Consider the following 15,265-nt stretch of genomic DNA (forward strand, 5'->3'; position numbering starts at 1 on the left):
TGCCTGTTTTCCAATTTAACTTTGATTCGGCTTTTGATTGATTTGATTGGGATAGAGTCGCAAATACAAGCATGAATGGCAAGTGTCACGTTCTCGATTGCGGTTGCGCGACAATCAGGATAACGTCGTTGAAACCGTGTACCGCGCTAACCTATTTACTCTGAGTCTGGTTTACTGAACACTGTTTTAGATCACATGGCACGTGGTGGAAAAACTAAAAATGAAAAATCAAGAACCAAGTAAACAAAAATACTCGAACCAAAGACGTAAGAAAACGAAAATAACGTCGAACGAAGCCACCACCTACATTGTCCAACTTCCTAGAAAAAAAAACAAAAAACGCGGTATTTTCCTTCTGCTCATTTTCCTGGTGCGATTTGAAGCCTCCATGCGTTCTTTCGAGTTCTTCCTAAGTGTTCAATTACATTCCAAAATTAGTTAAACGAATTACGATTATTAAACTTTAACTGAAAAAAATGTTCGAGCGTGACTCGCATCTCAATAGGAGTATCTGACCGAGTTTTCAAGGGGTGTTAGGGAGGAGGGAAGGGGCGGATTCTTGCTCCCAACAATCTTATAATGTCAGACGACGAACGGATCACTCGGAGATTTAGCTTGAAAACGTTATATGACGCTAATACGCCCAAATATACTGAAAAAAATAAAAAAAACCCACACAGGATTATGTTAGTACTATAGAAGGGGAAAAATTATCTTCCTTTGTCAGTGGAAAGGTGCAAAATTGAGATCATCAAGTGAAAACGGAAAGTTTTCGATTGCAATGTGAGGGTTGAAAAATCTATGCGTGTCTCAATACAATTTTAAGATGCGTGACCTGTACCCGAGGTACCATCAAGGGAATCACACGATGTTGCATAGAGGCAACTTTAACGACAACTCGTTTGCATCTTTAGGATAAAAAAGGTTGCTCATTGTTTATGTGAACCTTAAAAGAATCCTATTTTAATTCTTTTGAAACGATGTTTCTTCCTGAGGCCGAGGAAAGTCTTGCAAAGTTAGTTTTCATTGCGTGACTGTGTAACTCGGTTCCAGGTGTTGTTTAATTTGGTAAATAATGTCATCTGCGCATGTCATGAGTAACAATGGTATGATCTTAAGTAGCGGAGAGAGAGAAATCCGTGAAGCCCTAAACGACTGGAATCAGCAGAAGATAGAAGTTATCCTACACTAGAAGAACATCAAGTGAAGTAGTCGCCCAATACTTAAAGTAAACTTGAGGGGCTGGAATGTAGCAACTAGAATTTGCATTTCTGTCGATTGTCAAGTAACTGCGAAAATATTTTGTATCGTTTTTCTTTCAATTGAACTACTATTGTGATGTTCTGTTTTGATTTAATTGAGCGCGCGTTTTGTAGGAGGTTGTGTAAGAATTACACAATGCTGGTGGCACTTTATTTCTCGCCAGTAAAAGCTTTGTTTCGTTACATACTTCTCATTACTAGTTGATTTCAAATAAGTCAGTCGTCTCGTTAGTTTTTGCTAGCGCCGTGTTACTTTTGTTTAAGAGTTTTACTATCAGACCTGGTTACGCCACAAATTGTAAGTTCGTTTCTTTTCCATGTAGCTCTGTCGTTAGTCTTGTTGCCATATCACATGTACACAGCTACACATCTACACATCTTTACATCTACATCGTCCATCAGGCGAACAGATAAGCTGTGCATTCATTTTGTGGCGAACATGGCACTCCAAAACCTTTCCCATTTTACTTGGAAAAGCACTTTTTCGATATTAGAAGAAACCATTAGGCTTCATCTTAAAATTAAAAAGAGTTAATTATTAATATATATAATATTAACATATGAACACTTGACACTTTGTCACTTGACCTTTATTTCAAACTTAGCCCTCTCTGTAGTTCTTTGCCATTTTTGCTCCTTTTTAGTGATAGTGTTGACAATGATAATAATTACAATCATGATGATAGTTATAAAAATATCAATGATAATAATGTTGGTGACAATGATAATAATAATAACAGTTTTAGAAAGTGTAGCCTATCATACCCAGAACCTCCGTGAAAAACAATATTTCAGCGAACGTATCATTATTATCAAATGGTTTGAGATTGGTATGATGATTAATTAAATTTAAAATTTCTTGTCGATCATTTGAGTCATATTTTGTTTTTCCCCAGTTCAAACAATTTCAAGTACAGTTGCCACTTCATCCCAAACAACTCCTGCAGGTAATTAACGTTTTTTAATAGGCGTTTCTTTAACCTCCACGTAAAACTATGTCATCATAATAGCATGTTCTTTGCTGTTACGAAATGAATTTGAGTAAAAGGCAAAGAGTGAATTAAGTCACTAAAAGTCTGGAACTTAGCAAAGGACTGTAGACTCACAAACAGTCATAACACAGACTGCTAAATCTGTATCAAAAGAGGCAAATTTGTGTGCAAAGTTGTTGCTATTCCGTACTTACCTTTTATCTAATACAAACTTATACGATTATGTGAATCTCGTCAGGTGTCATGCAGCGACTCAAAAGATCTTTATGATTATGAAGGCTATACCTTCTACAATTGAAGGATTAAGAATAAGCATAATTATAGATGTATAAAAGCATTCTTTTTATTTCTCTAAAGACTCATTCTAGGTGTGGGTTAATGAATATTTTGAGGCATATTACGATGGCCATCCTCAAACACAAGTAACTTAATTCATGTGGCTCCGCAAAACTATTTTTCAAGTGGGGTGGGGGGGGAGGGAAAGGAACCACAGTATTCGTTCAAAAAAATATAATTCAATCCCTCTGAGGGCCTACTTACACATGTTACAAGTTTCTGTATCAAATATTAAAACATTGTGATCAAGGCTAATCGTAAGATGTTTATGCTATTGCGTGCACTAAAACATAAGTTTACTCTCAAGCTTAGTGGCACACTCTGTCAGAATGATCTCTGCTGGAATTATTGAACAATGTTCAAACTGAATTATTGTTAGATGGAACCACTTCTCAGCAGTTTTTGTGAATCAAGGCTCTTCATGTTTTTCGTAAATGTAAAAGGACACGGCTTTTCTTTAGCTTCAGAAAGTACAGATGTTTACCTGACAGCGATAATACAGGGGAACTGTAGCACACGTTCAGAAGTTGCTGGGAAATTTCCAGAAATGGTTAGATAATCTACTTGATCCTTATACCGGAGTGTATAGAATTCTGCCATAACATTTATCATTGAAAGGGAGTCTTAATAAATCTGCTCTTGAACGAAATCTCAATATTTTTGGTAAAACAAAATGACATTTTGAGCGATCTTCAATTATGAAACAAGTATTCGAACTTACATTTCTCTTTAAATGTCCTTCTAGGCTTGTCAAATTGCCTTTAAGTTTGGCTGCTCATCCGCCAACACCGTGCACACGAGGTAAGGTGCAGTTTGTCTCAACACTGAAACAACGAACCTTGGTTTATTACATCAAAAACGCTCTTTTGGACAAATATCAACGTATTTTAACACTTAAAAGTCACCAAAGTACAAATAGAATGCCGAATAGAGCACCGTGCTGTAAAGAGCAACAAATATTAGGAAAAGGTAATGCAATAATATTTCCAAAGTTGACAAATGTTTGATTAGGTGAAGAGTGTAAAAGCGGATGAAGAAACTACTTGCAAACCTAAATGAACTCTTCCCACGATTTCTTTTTGTTTAATACCGACTGTATAATCAGTCATAACTTATGAGTCTTACTCTTTTCGGCACGGTGTTCGATTCGGCATTTTACATCCTTCCCCCCCTACCTAGGTGTGGCAGTGTTGTTCTCGACTTCATGATGAGGTTCAATCGAAGTGTAGTCGTCAGCAATGTTTTGACTGTCCTGTTGGATGCTGCAAGGCAAGAGAAATTCGGAGGTTTCAAAGTCGATCCTGAATCAATTAAACAAGTTTTTATAACCACAGACGGCTCGGAAAGCACAACAAAAAGTATGTTTTACAAAGAAATATAATTGTTAAATGTTTACACGTATTCGTCCGAAGATGGACATTTTTAATTGTATTCCGTATCTGATTAATTAAACAAGTCAATTCTGTGAGTCATATATTTCCAAGTTTTGTTTTCGTCGCTGTTGTTGTTTCTATTAAATTAAACAAAATCTTACTTTTAAAAATTATTATAGAGAGAGTAGCACCTTGCTTTTCCTTAGTACCTAGCCAATTCGAGTTAACGGTTTTCGTTCTAGAGCATAAGCTATGTAGTGAGAGCAGTGTACTGACCACGATCACTGTAAATGTTGTTTGAATGGTACCTGATCAAGCTTTGTAAATTAATCATTTTAGGTCCTGAGGAATGTAACTGCCCATCTAACAACGTCTCGTTAGCCATAAATGGGGTTCTTGCCTTCACAATCGTTCTTCTAATTATTTACATAATCTGGCTACATAAGAAAGGTAGGTAAAAAATTCATAATCTATGATAGAGGGTTTGGCTTCAAGATTCATTATGAAGCAAAAGCAAATCTTGACCCACATCCACATCATTTGTCTTTTTTTTCCTTTCGTTCTTTTTCAGGCGCTGTTGGGAAACAGAGGTAAGAATTTGGCACTCCAGATATGGTAACATCGTATAACAAACTTCTACTTAAACTGATTATTTGCTCAAAATAAATATTTTTATGCTTTCTCAATTGTAGGACTTATGAAGATGAAAGAGGTGTTTCCTACGTAAGTTACAGCTAAGACATTGAGGTCATGTTAGTGTGGCCAGTAATTATGTAATCTCACTTTACGTCTACTCTCTAGAAGGAAATAAACGCTTGCAACAAATAGGAAGGAAAAAAGGTGTAGTTCTACCAAAAAGGCATAATGCATTAATGACAGGTACAATAAAATATGGGAAGAAGTTTGACTCGATAGGATCTTTGTCCTGGGATCATGTCCTTTACCAAGCTGCTCCATCGATTTTCCTTCGGTTGTCCCTGGTTCAACTGCGTGGTTTCACTTCATAGATTTCAAACTGGTCTGCACCCGGTTGATATTTGTTTTGTAAATAATTTTTTTTTCACGCCGTTTTGGCCGTCTCTTTATCTTGATGCCTTACCTCGCACTACCAATCGACGATCTTCATGTTGCAGTTTGTAGCTTCAACGAATATGCTATGAACCTCGATCACTGCATTGGACATGATAGTTTCAATGGCAGAGAACAAAGTGTTAGTAATAATAAATATTAGTAATATTTAAGGACAAGAGATTATAAATTATTAATAATCTCTTGTTATGAAATAATATAAACGCTTGTCTCATGAAAACGGGTTAACTGATTTTTATAAAAATGTAGGAAATTTTATTGGGATTAATAACAGATTTGTATATGAATACCTTAAAGGTATGTTGGTTTAATAGAATGAAACAGGATTAGAAGATAGCGAACCAAGTCTACCCGATTCAGCAAAACTCACCCAGCCTCCTGCGGAATACATGGATCTCATAGAAGTCAACAAACATGATAGAAAAGCACAAAGTACCGCTTCAGGTGCTGATTACGTGCCTCTTCATCGGTTAACACGCTGCTGGGAAGTTCCAAGACACCACGTGACCATAGAAAAAATTATTGGTAAAGGTGCTTTTGGTCAGGTTGCCAAGGGAACAGCAGTAGGACTTCGAGGGAGTCCTGAAACGACCACAGTGGCTATTAAGATGCTTAAAAGTGAGTTCTTGAACTGTAAATTGAATGACAGTCTTGGCCTACAGTCATTCACTGTTACCGGGTTACCGCAACTTTTTAGCTATTTGTCATTTGACAACTTATGTCGCTATTTCGACATTTTACATATTATTCCCGTTAACCAAATTTTACTCCTTGTTTTTAACGCTCCAGCAAACGCTACTGAATCGGACAAGAGAGATTTGATGAAAGAACTTGACACAATGAAGCAGCTAAAACCACATCCTTACGTCATTAAACTTCTGGGATGCGTTACAGAATCTGGTAAGCTTTGATTATGAGGTCTAATTTTGCTGTACACATTTTGCATTTACTCTGATTTACTCTGTAACGCTTTCGCGTCATTGATAATTTGCTTCAGTGGAAAATTCACTGCTTCACAATTGAGCACAACAAACAGCCATCGCATATGGTAATTTTATCCTTTTTTAGCTAACAGCGACGCTCTTGGATTTGCTGATAGACGAAGACCAAATAATGGCCATTGTACAAGCCATTCTGTTGTATAAGCAGAATCGCTTTTTCTAAGGGATATTTGGTCTTTACCTTCTTCTGAGACCGTTACAAAGTTTTCCAGCTTTTCATTGTAAAACTACATCTTGTTTTCGTGACCCTGACTGCTTTTTATTTATTTTACTTATTGCTAATTTTTTTAGAGAGAGAAATATCTAAATGAAACTGTTTAATTTCTTCAGAACAGTTACTGGTTTTGATTGAGTACGTGCCTTTTGGGGATCTGCTGGGTTACCTGAGAAAGAGCCGTGGATTAAAAGACACTTACTTCAAAGACCCGGATATCAAACCACAAACAAATCTGACGTCACAGCAGCTGATGAAGTTTGCTTGGCAAATTGCTGATGGAATGAGTTATTTATCCTCAAAATCTGTAAGTTAATTAAAAAGGCATCAAAGAAAAACAATTCTAAAACCTTCTTGTAAGGTGTATCGTCATGTTAAGCTCTGTCTTGCATAGAATATTATGTCTTTACAAGATCACGCCCGGGATATGCAAACGTATTCTTACCGTCTTGTTGAGGCTATTTCTTTAGGGCCAGGAACCCTACCAATTTTGACGTCATCACCTAAGTTATATTTCAGCGTGCAAATGGCGATATTTGTGCATCGCTGCAAATGTACCTCATCGAAATAAAATATCTGGGTTTTTCTCGTGTAGGCAAAGGTAGAGACGTGAATGAATACGATCTTTTATTCAACCTAAACTGAGTGTACCACGAATATCCATTTTAGTGACAAGAAAGAAAAGGAATCAAAACTTGAAATTAAAAAATTCGTCTTTGGTTGCTAAACTGCTACATTACAGAACCCTATTTCGAATGAAATCTTAAGATAAGCTTTCTATGAAATAATTATGTATTGCAGAACTAAAGTGGTTTGCCTCTCTTTGGAATATGGAACAGCAATTATAGTAATTTTAATTTTCTGCCATCTGGAATAAAGAGAAATACACACATCATATTATGTCGCTGGATATTTCTATTTTCCTATCTGAACTATTTCATTTCAGTTCTTTTTCTTCTGGAATCGCTAATTTTTGCTCACGGATCAATGCTTTCTTAGATCATTCACCGAGACCTTGCGGCTCGTAATGTGTTGGTTGGGCAAAAGGAAACGTGTAAAGTGACAGACTTCGGAATGGCAAGAGATGTGCAGCAGGAAAATATTTATGAACGAAAGACTAAGGTAATCAAGAAAGAGGGGAGGTGGGGGTGGTACTACATATCGCTCAGTTTAGTGACTTTCACACCATAGTTCTGTTAAAGCTGATATACTCCCGATTTCGATCACAAAATCCTCGGATGGGACCTTAATGAAAATATTAGCCATGCGTATACGAGTGTAGTTTTAAATATCACTGTCTTTGACCGGTCGCTTCCTATAATTTTTTTAACTGTTTCAAAAAGTGATATTTGAAATCTTTAGGGCCGTCTTCCCGTGAAGTGGACAGCTTATGAGGCCTTGATGTATGGTAAATATACCACGAAAAGTGATGTGTAAGTATACCTGATTATTACCCGTAGCAATTTTCCAACAAGTCCTACCAATAGAATAAGAGAGAGGGTAAGTTTTGGGCTCGATAAAGAAATAGAGAAAGATGTTCTTCATACTCTCACGAGCGTTGGACAATGATAAAATTCTTGACTCTTCATGAGGAATCGAACCTCAGACCATCGGATTCCGCGCTCCGACGCTCATACCACTGAGCCACAGGGACTCTACGGTGAGCTAGGTCTATTACTAAGTTCATATGACACGCGTCCCGCATACTGCAAGGATCAGTAATGTCGATAGAGTCATGTTTGTACATAAAAATAAGAGAGAGAATCGGAGCGCGGAATCCGAAGGTCTGAGGTTCAAATCCTCGTGGGGACTCAAAATTTTTTCTTTGTCCCACACTCGTGACAAGACGAAAAACATCTTTCTGTTAGTGTTATCAATTTTAATAAGGACATGAATTCTATGCTTTGTCAAAGAATTCATATATTTTAGTTGTCGTATATAATGTTAAAGTCTTCAGTCACGCAATATATATTGTTTGATTTGTCTTTCTGCAGATGGAGTTATGGAGTTTTGCTGTACGAGATTTTTACCATAGGTAACATCGAATGGAAATTTATAAGGCCCTGTTGATGTTTTTTGCTATATACCATGTTTAATTAAGCAATGTAACGTGTTCAGTAAGACAAACGTAATGAGCTTCAAACTACATCAAATGACACGGGTGATGTTTCAGTGAAGATCATCTTTTCGTCACATTTATATTTCGATGGTCTTATGGTTCTCCCAGGTGGTTCACCTTACCCACGAATGGATGGAAGAAAAATTGCAAACTTACTTCAGGATGGATACAGGATGCCTAAGCCACAACACGTTGATAAGGAATTGTAAGTGCTTTTTCAATTCGTTCTCTCTCACCCTACAAGGAAACGTTCTTTAAATCTCTAACAGATCATTTGAACAATACCAGGTATCAGATTATGATGAAGTGCTGGAAGAATGACCCGGATGCAAGACCAACTTTTACTGAATTGAAAACTCAGCTCAAGGACATGGAAACCCTACACAAGGTGAGAATTTTCTTCCGACCGACTGGCTTAGGCTCAGCTAAATGGTATTTCTGACGAATGAGTCTGCGAATAAGGCAGAAATAGATATTTTGTCGGCACGAGATACGACAAGGCCTGGGCCTTAGGCCCGAGCATCATGGGTAATGATGCAGTGGTATATAAGGGAAAGTATAGCACGTGATGTCCATCTAGGCCTCAGAACCAACCGTTCACCTCTGGCTAATGACAAATTTAGTGGCCTCTTGGAGCAGACCGTTTCTCAGATCAAACTGTTGAACGAAGAATCGGCGGAAAGTCAGATGAAGGAGACCAAGCGCCTCAAATTCAACGAGTCTCTTAAGAAAAACAAAGTGACTAGAGGAGCGCTACAACTCAGGTGTAGTTCTTTCCTTTGTTAATATCGAAGCTAGTAGTTTGCCTTCGCAATCGGAATTAGGCAGTGCCATTGACTCGGATCCTAGCGTTGCCGCTTGTGCTGATTCTTTCTTGTTAGATTCCTTCGGATTCAGGCTCTCTTGCAGTTGATTTGACCTATTCTTCTGTGCGTGGAGGGCTTAGAAAATTTCTGGATTTTTGACGTACTTTGGAAGTTTCGCAATTTGTCCTAAATGTTATTATGCAGGGTTACAAAATTCCCTTCCTTCAACTTCAAACACCTTTTGTTAAGAGAGACAATACTTCTGCTCGTGAGAATAGTGATTTTTGTTTCGCAAGCTGTCAGCGATTTACTGTGCTTGGACCTAATTGCATAACTTGCTTGTAAGCCCGATATCATTAACCCACTTTCAGTTTCTACCCGTAGTTCGGGAAAGCAAAGGCTCGTTTTGAATCTTTGACATGTCAACCAGTTAATATACGAACATAAGTTCAAATGTGAAGATCTGGGCGGCGTTAGGCAGTTGTTTTGATCGTAATTATTACTTGTTTAAATTTGACCTTCAGTCTGGTTATCACCACATTGAAATTTTCCCAGACCACAGAAAATTTCTCGCTTTTTCTTGGGATTTTGGGAACGGGGTTTCAAGATATTTTCAGTTCTGAAAATTTTCAGAGCTCATAGAGCCTCTGTGCTTCCTTTCGGGTTTTCTTCAGCCCCGTATGTTTTCACATCGATTTTTAAGCCATTACAGAAATCGTGGAGGAGCCAGGGCATCCCGATAGCTCATTTCCTCGACGATGGTTTAGGAGGGGGAACAGATTTTGTTTCTGCTAAAGTTAACAGTTTAGTCGTCCATTCAGATTTGCTCAAGTCTGGATTTGTTCCTAATGAGGAAAAGTCCCTTTGGGAGCCTCTCCTAGTTATCACCTGGTTGGGTGTGATTCTCGACACTATTGATGGGACTATACAAGCAACCGACGAACGTATTGAAAAGTTAAACGCTGGCCTTGTTGAGCTACTGTCTTGTCAACCTCCCTGAAAGTGCACGTGAAGGGAGTCGCCATTGTAACAGGTCAAATAATTTCCCTCTCTCCCTGTGTGGGTTCCTTCGCCCGTATTATGACTAGATTTCTTTTCTTGGTCGTGAATCCGGCGCGCTCTCGGGAAAGCGAAGTTTTTCTCTCAGGCGACTCTCTTTCAGAAATCAGTTTCTGGAAGAACAACTTGGGATTCTTCAATAGCAAGGTTTGTTCGTCGGTCCAGTCCCTTCCGGTCAGGGTCACCCTTTCAGATGCCCCCAATTCGGCTTGTGGTGCTTTCGTAAAAGAATCAAATTTAGTATTTTATCAGAACTGGTCTCCTGTTGTGCGTGCCTAAAGTTCTACATGGAGAGAACTCAAAGCTGTTTGCCTCGCCTTGGAAGCTTTCGCGAGTCACCTTTCTGGTGTTAAGGTTATTTGGTATTCCGATAACCAGAACGTCGAATCTATTCTTCAAAACAGTAGTAGGGTAGCTGACATGCACCAATTGGCCCTCCTAGTTATCCAAATATGTCTTGAGTTTCACATATCACTTGAGGTTAAGTGGATCCCTTGGGAGCTTAACGCTAAGGCTGATGCAATAAGTAATTTAACCGATTATGATGACTATACCATTAACGAAGCTATCTTTCAAAGAATTAACCTATTTTTGGGGTCCCACACCGTTGACAGATTTGCTTGTCCCTATAACGCTAAGGTACCAAGATTTAACTCTGAGATTTTTTCAGACCGGCTGTGTAGTAGTAGATGCCTTCTCCCAAGATCGGGGGCACGATAATGATTGGATTTGTCCTCCAGTGTGCCTATTAATTAGAGTGGTAAAGCACATGGAATTGTGTAAGGCGAGAGGAGCGGTTATCCTCCCCTTGTGGAAGTCCTCTTGCTTATGGACTTTATTTTGTAGAGACGGTGTGCAACGGAACAGTTTCGTAATTGACTGGGTGTTTTTACCCAAGTTCCCAGGTCTCCTTATCAGAGGGAAAGCCCGAAACTCGCTTTTCGGTTCCAGACCCCTGGACTTTGATGCTATAGCCCTTCGAATTGATTTCGCCGCCCCAGATCTCCCTGTGCTTGCGTAGGCTTCTGTACGAAGTTCAGTATAGACTGTGATCGTTGTAATTAGCCCGGCGGGCTTTTTGTATTCACCGCGGAAGTTTTCTCTTCTGGGTGCAAATGTGATTTTGTTTCAGTCAATCCCAGCGTAATTGCTCTAAGTCCTTTTTACTTAGCTTATGGGTTGTTTGGCATTTACTCAGGCTTGAAGTGACTTAAATCATAGAATTGCTCGTCAATATTGCGTATTGCGTTATGACACGAGTTTGTGTCAAGAATTTATTCAGCATTGTTTGAAATTAAAGGGACCCATTTGTAGGCGTAGGCTTCTGTACGAAGTTCATTAAAGACTGTGATCGTTGTAATTAGCCTGGCAGGCTTTTGTATTCACCGCGGAAGTTTTCTCTTCTGGGTGCAAATGTGATTTTGTTTCAGTCAATCCCAGCGTAATTGCTCTAAGTCCTTTGTACTTAGCTTATGGGTTGTTTGGCACTTACTCAGGCTTGAAGTGACTTAAATCATAGAATTGCTCGTCAATATTGCGTATTGCGTTATGACACGAGTTTGTGTCACGAATTTATTCAGCATTGTTTGAAATTAAAGGGACCCATTTGTAGGCGTAGGCTTCTGTACGAAGTTCAGTAAAGACTGTGATCGTTGTAATTAGCCCGGCGGGCTTTTTATTCACCGCGGAAGTTTTCTCTTCTGGGTGCAAATGTGATTTTGTTTCAGTCAATCCCAGCGTAATTGCTCTAAGTCCTTTGTACTTAGCTTATGGGTTGTTTGGCACTTACGCAGGCTTGAAGTGAATTAAATCATAGAATTGCTCGTCAATATTGCGTATTGCGTTATGACACGAGTTTGTGTCACGAATTTATTCAGCATTGTTTGAAATTAAAGGGACCCATTTGTGGTCCACTTTGCAGATTCCATTTATCTATGTATTCTCTGTTGGAGTTTGATTATTCCCGGTTATTCTATTTTTATTTGACTATTTCTTTAATTATTTCTTGTTGGATTGTACTCCTCACTTTGCCTTATTTTATCTCTCGCTTAGATATTTTTCATTCGGGATTTAGGGCATTCCGGGACGGACCGCTTGACAACTTGCTTGAGGGGCTGAAAGATCGACCGAAGACGACTGTGCTCTCTTCCAAAGCAAATGGGACTGATGGGACTGTTATGGTTTAAAGATGTGTCTAGAATAAGAAGTGATATTTCCCTTAAAAAAGGCTTCATGATTATTAAGGTTTTGAAAAGCAAGAATGTCCAGCTCCGGAAAGGCGACGAAGTCGTTATGTTATAATTGTCTAGTTCTGTATGCCCCGTTGAGTTGCTTAAGAGGTGTTTAGTTATGTTTAAGATACACCCTGATTCCAAAGATTTTATTTCAAGCCTATTTCTAAAGGGAAGGGCTCTTGCAAGCTTGTTGCCCCTGATAAGCCCATTAGTTACTCTACAATTAGAGGGGCTTTTCGCTGGGACCTGCAAAGTCTCGGAGTTGAACCGTCCAAGTTGGGTTTGCATTCTCTAAGATCTGGGGGAGCCATTACGATAGCAAGTAATGGAGTAAACGACAGAGTTTTCCAACGACATGGTTTTTGGAAATCGGTACAAGCCAAAGACACATACGTGGACGATAATTTTGAACAATGACTCGAAGTATCGCGTTTTCTTGGGCTCTGAAGGCGTTTTCGTGTTTTTGGTGGTATTATATCACCTAGCCTCGTGCGTCTTGCCCAATTCTTTGTCAGTCTATATATGCCTCGGGTTGGTTCTCGGCAGGCTTCCCTAAATAAACTTATTTGGTGTACACTACTGTGTTATTTGTTGTGTAGTGGAGACAAAATATGGTATTTCTGACGAATGAGTCTGCGAATAAGACAGAAATAGATATTTTGTCGGCACGAGATACGACAAGGCCTGGGCCTTAGGCCCGAGCATCATGGGTAATGATGCAGTGGTATATAAGGGAAAGTATAGCACGTGATGTCCATCTAGGCCTCAGAACCAACCGTTCACCTCTGGCTGATGACAAATTTATTTTAGTTTGAAAACATATTTTCTTTAGCTGTGAAGCCTCGTAGGATGGGCTGCCAACTGCTCTGAGTTTGGGCCATGGTTCCTACCCAGATTTCCTGTCATGTTTTTCCCCAAAGGGGTTTTTTCTGGCAGGTTTTTTCTGGCCTCTGCATAACCGTAGTTATGTCCTTGTAAGCGGTTGCCCATCTCTGTTAATCCAGACTTGGTGAAGTTTGCATGTTAGTAATGTATACCTTTTTTTTAATGTCTAAGGAATTGACTGTATATCAGGATTGTATATGGTATATCAGTTGCGAAGATATGTATGTATGCATTCCCCGGGCTATATATGCCTCGGGTTGGTTCTCGGCAGGCTTCCCTAAATAAACTTATTTGGTGTACACTACTGTGTTATTTGTTGTGTAGTGGAGACAAAATTTAGAGTTTTAAACTTAAGAGCGTTTAGCTCAGATAGCGTAATTTTTACGAGGTTTGGATTGCATCTTCTTGTCATGTCACTGAAGCTAGCACTCCACGAAAAACGGGGAAGAAGCAAACCAGAATGTTCCTACGACAATTGACTCATTATGGTTATTTAAAAGATCTTAGGATTATTGCAAAACTGCATTGAGACGCACAAAGAGTAGCAGACGACACCATAAAATACTTTCTTGAATTTGTTTTGGTGTGAAAAACTGGCCACTTGTGAGGATAAACGCTTATAACGTAAGAGGAACACTTTTTTAATTATTATATCATTCTTTTCTGCAGAAGCTGATCAACATGACAATGTACGACAAGCAGTTGTTTGCAGACGTCGAGGATTTAAGAGAGTGTCTCTGTAAGAGCGGTCCGGTCGATTTTGCTTGAGTCACGGATTTCGCTCATTTCTTGTGTGTTGCAAGACATTCATGTACCTATACTAAAACCACAATCCGTTTGATCAGATCTCTTTATTTTTCAGAGTTTTACGGAAATTAAATTTCACGCGAGCGAAGGCCTGTCGTGACACTTTTCAAGACTTTAATTTGAGACAACTTTGGAGGACAATTTACAAAAAACTACGGAACTCAGCAAAAAACAAATACCCCAGCCATGTATATTAACTCTATCTTATCCATCAAGGTGACTTTCGTGAACATCACGTTTCAATCAAGCAAACAAGAAGACTTGAATGACACCTTATCGGTTCGCTTAAGTCACACAAGTGAATACCGATCAAATTCAAGGTAAATTTTTGAAAAAGCGAGGCGTTCCTAACTGATCCAACTAACATAGCTTGGAAGTAGGTGCCATAGAAAAGGTAACTACAGAAAAAAACTTTGCGGCCCGACCTTTACGAAAACTTTATAACTCCGTGAACTTACCTGATTTTCGGCAATCTCCAAGTTTGGCCGCTATTTTGAGGGACTTGTCCACATAAAGCGTAGCAGATATAAATCGAGCAGGCAGATCTAAAACCGTCAGAAATACATACAAAAGCAATTTAAATGAACTTTACTTTCAATTCAAGCGGCAAAATGTGAAATTGTTAGTTAAACTTACCATTCCTACATCCCCATGCGACAATTTCTTTCAACAATTCAAACACTACAACTAGTGTTCGAATTCCCCTCGTCGATTCCACCGAAAGAAATAACCTGTGCCACCCAAGCTTCGACTCGAATGTGAAGTACGAATCACATAACACAACTGCTTCATCTTCGAGGCAATATCACACTGGTATTTTGATTTTCTGATCGACAAGAACGGTGATCAGGGAGCGATCGCCATGTTTACCTCATAAACGTGACCGCTGACCAGCCGCTGAGTTAAAACAGTACTTCTCAGTGGCGAGGGGTAGGGTGTGGGATGGGTGCGGGCAGATTTTTGGGAACATTCGAATATATTCATTAAAGTATTATAATATGCATTAGGATTCTCAGTCTTAGTGCGAAGGCATGTTTTGTGTTGCAGACAACTTTTGTTTTGCTTGGTATTCTTTTTTTCTTTCAATA

The 15,265-nt window shown here is 39.0% G+C and overlaps 2 protein-coding genes across 2 annotated transcripts in view; both read left to right on the plus strand.

Annotated features, from left to right (window-relative positions):
- LOC149043691 (uncharacterized) overlaps nucleotides 1–15,265 on the plus strand; it is a 90,013-nt gene that overhangs the window by 37,988 nt on the left and 36,760 nt on the right. The gene's annotated exons all lie outside the window — the stretch shown is intronic.
- Nucleotides 1,076–14,138, plus strand: LOC149043695 (proto-oncogene tyrosine-protein kinase receptor Ret-like). Its single transcript, XM_089210112.1, has 17 exons — nucleotides 1,076–1,106; nucleotides 2,159–2,209; nucleotides 3,052–3,140; nucleotides 3,336–3,391; nucleotides 3,770–3,948; nucleotides 4,303–4,413; nucleotides 4,535–4,553; nucleotides 4,656–4,686; nucleotides 5,367–5,670; nucleotides 5,842–5,952; nucleotides 6,384–6,574; nucleotides 7,267–7,389; nucleotides 7,630–7,700; nucleotides 8,262–8,302; nucleotides 8,495–8,591; nucleotides 8,675–8,774; nucleotides 14,040–14,138. Exons 1-17 carry the CDS (start codon nucleotides 1,076–1,078, stop codon nucleotides 14,136–14,138), a joined length of 1,704 nt encoding a protein of 567 aa, XP_089066238.1.

The sequence above is a fragment of the Pocillopora damicornis genome, chromosome 6 (genome assembly GCF_964200805.1).
Source record: "Pocillopora damicornis chromosome 6, jaPocDami1.2, whole genome shotgun sequence".
In the NCBI taxonomy this organism is placed as follows: domain Eukaryota; kingdom Metazoa; phylum Cnidaria; class Anthozoa; order Scleractinia; family Pocilloporidae; genus Pocillopora; species Pocillopora damicornis.